This window comes from Anas acuta, chromosome 12 (genome assembly GCF_963932015.1).
Source record: "Anas acuta chromosome 12, bAnaAcu1.1, whole genome shotgun sequence".
Taxonomy (NCBI): Eukaryota; Metazoa; Chordata; class Aves; order Anseriformes; family Anatidae; genus Anas; species Anas acuta.
In genome coordinates this window covers 12,740,894-12,746,768 of record NC_088990.1, presented here as the reverse complement: position 1 = coordinate 12,746,768, position 5,875 = coordinate 12,740,894, and the positions used below count along the sequence as shown (strand labels likewise).

Sequence of the window (5,875 nt, the reverse complement as noted above, 5' to 3'; positions counted from 1 at the left end):
CTTTGTGGCACTTCTCTCAGAGTGCCTGTAGCACAATTAGTTTTTACAGGCTTAATTTGCAGGAGGAAGGCCAGCAGGTAAGCCTCACGCCCAGCACAACGTTCTCTTAGTAACTAAGGGACAGAGGAGGCGTTTTGCTCTGTAAGGGGAGTGCCCTCTGCCGACACAGCCGCCCTACAACAGGCAGATCCATACTGCAGCCAGGCTGCAACGAGCACACCCCCCCGGGATGGATGACAACCCAAAACACGAGGCAGGTGAATACAGTCCCTTTAATGCAGTCAGACACAGGGGAACCACAAGGACAGAACGAGAGGAGACCGAGGCACGCCAGGGCAGGGATCACAAAGCAGGCAGGGGGTTGTTGCGAGACCAGAGCATCCCCCAGCACACGAGAGCTGCCCCTGCGTGCTGAGCAGAGCTCTGAGGTCTCATCTCTGACGAGCAGAACAGGGAGAAGGGGGAGACCAGAGGGAGGTTACCAGTGGAGCTGGAGGATGCAGCCTCGGTGCTCTCAGCCAGGGTCGCACAGCCCACCTGTGAGGACAGGAGCCGAGCCCCAGCAGCTCCCAGCCCCAGCGCAGAGCAGAGCTGTGGGGCTGAGTCCCAGGGCGAGGAACGTCACGGTGCCACACACCGGTCCTGCCCAAAGCTAGGGAGCCCCGCCAGCAAAGATGAGCTCCAGGGCAGCCTGGATGTCCCCTCCAGTGGCCTGCAGGGCCCGGAGGCTCAGCTCATCATCGTGTATGCCCATGTCTCGCAGCTGCTGCAGCTGGGGTTGCCACTGGCTCTACGGACAGGAAACAAAAGAAGCCAAGGGTAGGTGCGAGAGGCCAAGCAGTAACACGACAGCCTTCCCCACAGCCCCCTCTGCCACGCCGGATTCTCCCACCTCTCTGACTCACAAGTGCATACCCCAAAGCCCTCAGCCCATCCCTCCCATCCCACTCAGCCCTTTAACATCGCTCTGCTGCGCCTCCTCCAAGCTCTTCTCCCCTTCCAGCTCGCTGTCCTGCCACAGAAGGCAGCTGGAAGAACCACCTGCACCCCGCAGCACCCAACGCCACGCGGAGCTTTCACGGGTCCCCAGAAGAAGAGGCTGAGCCACTGACCTGCAGGCTGGGCTGCCCCGAGGCCTGCAGGGCGTGCTGCAAGGCCTGGCTGAAGAGGTCGTTGGTGATGGGTGTCCCCGACTGGACGCTGGATGACATCGGGGAGGTCCCAGAGGAGTGACCCTAGGAGGAGATGAGGGGTGCAGGGGTCAGGGGAGCGCTCCCCCAGCCCATCTGGAGGAAACCCCAAACTGAGAGAGCTCCCAGAGCTGAGCAGGGCTCGCTTTGCAGTTCACGACACCCCCAGCTGCTGTACCTGGGTGCCAGGGGTAGGCGTGTGGGAGCTGCTCTCCGGGGTGCTGGCCAGTGCCAGCGCGGTCGCCAGCTCGCTCTGGGTGATGGGCCTGGGCCCTGCAGCCCCCGAGTAGCCGAGGGAAGCCGGGCGGGAGCCAGAAGTGCTGCTGGACGGCGTTGACCTCGTGCTCTGCAAGGAGAGAAAAGCACCTCTGGTGTCAGTGCCCGTATCTCACTAAGGCCTAGCTCGTGTGCTTATTCCCAGGGACCTCCTCTCTACTGTAATCAAAATTCAAGCGTGGAACTTGTTAAAAGAAGCACACCGGGCGATCAGCCGTGTTTTTTTCCAAACCCAACTACTCTAAAGCTGCTGAACTGGCTGTAAGCCTTTTAATATTTCATCCATCAGCTTAAAAACAAAAGACATTTATCTTCCCAACACCGCCGTGAGGCAGAGGATCTCGCGCTGTTCTTGAGATAAGAGAGAAAACCTTTAAAGTCTTTAAGAGCTGCCTGTTAAACCCATAAAGCAAGCCCAAAACAGCTGCCCCACCTGACCTGGCCTGCCAATTACCTGGTGAAAGTCATCTTCGTCATCGGAGAGACCTTCAAACAGGAAGCCACCTGCAAGAGAAGGAAGAATCACCAGATGCAGAGAACTAGGTGCTGGCAGGAACTGGGCACCAAATTAGAATCCCACAGAGGCCTTGGCCACAGGACCAGGCTCAGCCCCAGCTAAGGCACTGGTTAAGCCCCTAATTTGTGCAAAACAGAGCCCACAGCACCCTGCTACCCACAGAGATTACACGTGTGTGGCCAGGAGAGGCTCTGAGGTAGCCCTGGCTGAGATCAGCCTCTGTCGACACAACACAGCAAACCACAACACACACTCCTCCTCGCTCAGGAGCCCAAACTTCTTTTGCCTCCAGCCTGGGGAAGGCTCTGCATCAGCCCGGCAGGGATTTCCCTGCAGATGAAGCCTGCAGGCTGCACGCACCTGGCATGTCGCGGTAGGAGCCGGAGGACATGCCTCGGGAGGACGTCTCCGGGGCGGGGAGCGGGGTGCTGCCCGCCACCGAGTGCAGCACCAGCACGATGGCGTTCACCAGGGCAGGGTGAGCTGGGATTAGCCTGGAGGGAGAGGGGGAAAATAAATCACGCGCATGAGGGAGCTGAGAAAGCAGCAGCTTGATACTAGCAAAGAAATTAATAAAGCCAACGCCACTTCAGATGCTGACTGTGGCTGCCCAGCTGCAGAATGCTCCCCATTTGGGTGGGAAAAGTACTAAACAGGAGCACAACAAAGGCACGGCCCAGTCACTGCGCCAGCTTACGTGTCCAGCATGTTGGGGTCTGCAAACACTGAGAAGAGATCCTTGTCCTGCAGCACTCCTGGGAGGGACCAGGAGACATGACCAGTACGAGACAGGATACAAATCCACAGGAGCCGGTTAAATCATGGGAAGAAAACAAATTAATTGTTTTTCAGGAAGCGAGTGAGTCACAAAGAGACGCTGTAAGCACTCTATTATTGTTCTCTGAAACCTTTTGTGCCTTCCTAGAGAGAGGCTGAATCACAGCCACACCCCCGGGATGGGGCTTCCCCAGCAGGATCAACCCTGGCACCCAGCTGGCTGCGAGAAGTTGTGACCCCATCCCATACGTCAGGAATTACACACTCTTTAAGAGTTTATTTTAGTGCTTGAATTAAAGTGTTTGTTTTATACTGAAGCCATCTTTATCTGGCTTCCTTCAGACCCTCTGGGTGACGTCTGGACTCACCCAAAGCAACCGGGTCACTGCTGAGGCCAGGAGTAGCCACGATGATCTGATCCAGCGACTCCTTGTTCCCCAGCATTTTGAAGACCTGCCAGAGAAATCAGAAGGGATCAGCAGCAGCACGCAACAAGGCCCCACTCAGGGCCTTTCTTCAGCGAGGAAGACAGACAAAAGGCAGCCAGACAAATCGTGCAGCCTCGCTCACCGCATCTCTGTAGGCAGGGCTGCTGTGCAGGGCAGTGTGAAGCACTCGGAACTCCCGAACTGCTGCCACCTTATCCACAGGCTCTGAGAGAGGAAAGACAGCACTCCCAGCTCCCAGGCATGCAAAAATATATAAATGTACCTTCCTACGTGCACAGGAGGAAGAGTATTAAGGTAATGGCCCTAAATTAACACAATTTATTCTACAATTAGGCACACGCGAGCCTGGTTTTCCCCTCAACCTACAGTATGGAGACATTTCATTCCTGATTCTCTGGCAACACCCTAAAATCAAGCACACCCACGTAAGGCAGGGATGTTTGCTCGCCCCGTGACATGATTCATTCCCTAACCCTACCCCATTTGCTGCTTTAACAGGTGGAGTGCACAAACAGGTCGGTTCCGCCCCCAAACCCTGCACCAGCCTCCCAGAAGCATATCCCCAAGAGGAGCTGGGCTGTTCCTCACACACCACCTCCTCCTCACCTGGTTTCTGGTCAGGCTCGGGCCAGGACTTGCGCAGCACGTGAACAGTGGAGCCCGACTGGATGCCGTAAAAATCAAGCGTCTGGTCATCCCTCAGCTTACGGCCGCAGTAGATCAGATCTAGAGGAAGAGAAAAACACGTGAAGACAAGACAAACACCTGCAACGTGCTCAGAAAGGGCTCAGGGCCCTTAAGAACCAAGAACTGTGTGGGGACATTCCCCTGCCCACAGGGATAACGCCCTGCCCGCTGAGCTGCTTCATCATGACAGGAAAAACGAGAGGAAATCCGAGCTGATATTCACAGATATGTTCTCACCGCCTCCTTTAGAAGAGCTGAGCTCCCTCCTGCAGACACGCTGGTGTCAGTAAACTCTGCCTAAAGAATCCTTAACAAGCGCACCGACCCCACAATGCGCTCAGACAGCTGCAGGAGAACCTCTGGACCCCCCCTGGAGCACCACGCAACCTGCCCGCTCACACAAACCCCCCCGGCCCGGCTCCTACCGATGAGCTCGGGGTCGGGCACGGACTCCTGCAGCCGGCCGGTGATGAGCTGCTTGAGGCAGGAGATGCTGCAGCCGCCCAGCGGGCACTCGCCCAGCTCCGTCTCGGGCAGGCGCAGGATGGATTTGGGGGCCAGCGGCTGGTCCGCCAGCTTCACGGCGATGTGCCACTCGGGCAGCGCCATGCCGGGGGGCGCCAACCGCGGGCCGAGGCCGCCGAAAGCCTCCGGAACCGCTGCGGAGCTCCCCGGGGGGGTTCTGGGGGGGTCCCGGCCGAGCGCGGCCCCGGAGCTCCCCTCACACGCCTCCGCCGCCGCTTCTCTTCCGGCAACACAGCGCCGGAAACGGAAACGCCGCTCCCGCCCCGCCGCGGGGGAGCCCTGGGAAGTGTAGTCCGCTAAGGGAGGCGCCGCTGATTGGTCAGTTTAGGGGGGAGGTGGGAGGGAGAGCCAATGGGAGGCCGGCTGCGGGTTTAAAAGCGGGAGGGGGGGGGGGAGATGAAGCTCTTTTGCCGCCCAGAGCGCGGGGGGAGGAGGCGGCCCCGCGGCGCCTCCCGGCGGGGGGGAACCGCACGGCAACGGGGGGGCGGCAGCAGGGCCTGAGGCACGGCGGGAGCAGCCCCTCGCTCCCAGCAAGGCTCGGCAGGAGGGCAGCTGTCCTGGGGGCTGGGAGCCCATAGGGAGGCATCCCCGCTGCTCCCCTCCCCATGTGCACGGGCTGCCTCTGTGTCAGCAGCACTGAATTAAACGTTCCTGTCCTTCCCCCGGCTCTTCTAGCTGAGGAGTTTCTGTAGGGCTGCTCAAGCCTCCCACAGCAAAAGGAGCTGAGTTCCCCAGGCTAAGGGAGCTTCAGGAGCATCTGCTGCTCCATCTCCTGACGGGATCCCAAAAAAGGAGAAGCTGCTCCTCTGCCCCAAAAACCTGTGCCAGCCTGCTCGCTTTTCTGACAGGAAGGGCTGTTTATGTTCTAAAAAAAGCCAAGTTACCATGAAAGTCCAGAAAGGCTGCAAGAGCCACATACCAGGCAAGTTTTCCTTCCTAACAGTTCTTTAAATGGCTCGTGCCTCAGACAGTGTCACGACACGCTCTGCACAGCGGCGCTCCCCGTTCTGCTTTCGGAGTTGCAGACATGCAGGGTTCAGCCCGAGCGCAAAGCCTTACCCAGCACCTGGAGCAAGGAGACCCAGCCCCCTCCAAAGAAGGCAAGAAATACCACTGCGTAGTTTTAAGACTAATGTTTTATTTGTTTTCCTACAAATAAGTCAGTTGTGACAAACCTAAAGGTGGACAAACCTAAAGGTGACGAGCCTACTTTAGTGTCATCCTATTAGTGTTACACAGGAAACATGAACAACCCTCCCTCTACCTTCAGAGCCTCAGCACAGCTGCCAGGAGGAGCCGCCAGCCCCTGAACCTCAGCCTGAGGGGTCGCTGCGCTTCCTCTGCTAAAAACAAAACCAAACCTCTAGTCACAAACTGGCCGAATCATGGCAGGGCCGTTAAAATGCTTACTGCTCGTTACTACTCGGTACCTCACCGGATTAGGACACCAACAG

General features: G+C 57.9%; 2 protein-coding genes across 2 annotated transcripts in view; both read right to left on the bottom strand.

Annotated features, from left to right (window-relative positions):
- Positions 1–253: 253 nt before the first annotated feature.
- On the bottom strand, positions 254–4,671 carry UBL7 (ubiquitin like 7). The gene is made up of 10 exons (XM_068695841.1): positions 4,322–4,671; positions 3,816–3,935; positions 3,331–3,413; positions 3,129–3,213; positions 2,681–2,738; positions 2,344–2,477; positions 1,921–1,970; positions 1,369–1,536; positions 1,113–1,235; positions 254–790 (listed from the first exon to the last, which is right to left on the bottom strand). Exons 1-10 carry the CDS (start codon positions 4,503–4,505, stop codon positions 653–655), a joined length of 1,143 nt encoding a protein of 380 aa, XP_068551942.1. The 5' UTR covers positions 4,506–4,671; the 3' UTR covers positions 254–652.
- Positions 4,672–5,539: 868 nt separating this feature from the next.
- The window catches only part of LOC137863032 (actin, cytoplasmic type 5), a 2,457-nt gene continuing 2,121 nt past the window's right edge, over positions 5,540–5,875 (bottom strand). The window contains exon 2 of the mRNA XM_068695842.1: positions 5,540–5,875. This exon is cut by the window's right edge and continues 1,251 nt beyond it. The gene's annotated coding sequence lies outside the window, so the exon portion shown is untranslated.

Coding starts and splice junctions, on each gene's coding strand:
- UBL7 (XM_068695841.1), bottom strand. CDS start 4,505: ATGGCGCTGCCCGAGTGGCACATCGCCGTGAAGCTGGCGGACCAGCCG. Junction 3,214..3,330: donor GCCCTGCCTACAGAGATGCG/GTGAGCGAGGCT, acceptor TTTCTCTGGCAG/GTCTTCAAAATGCTGGGGAA. Junction 1,971..2,343: donor CTCCTACCGCGACATGCCAG/GTGCGTGCAGCC, acceptor CTTCTCTTGCAG/GTGGCTTCCTGTTTGAAGGT.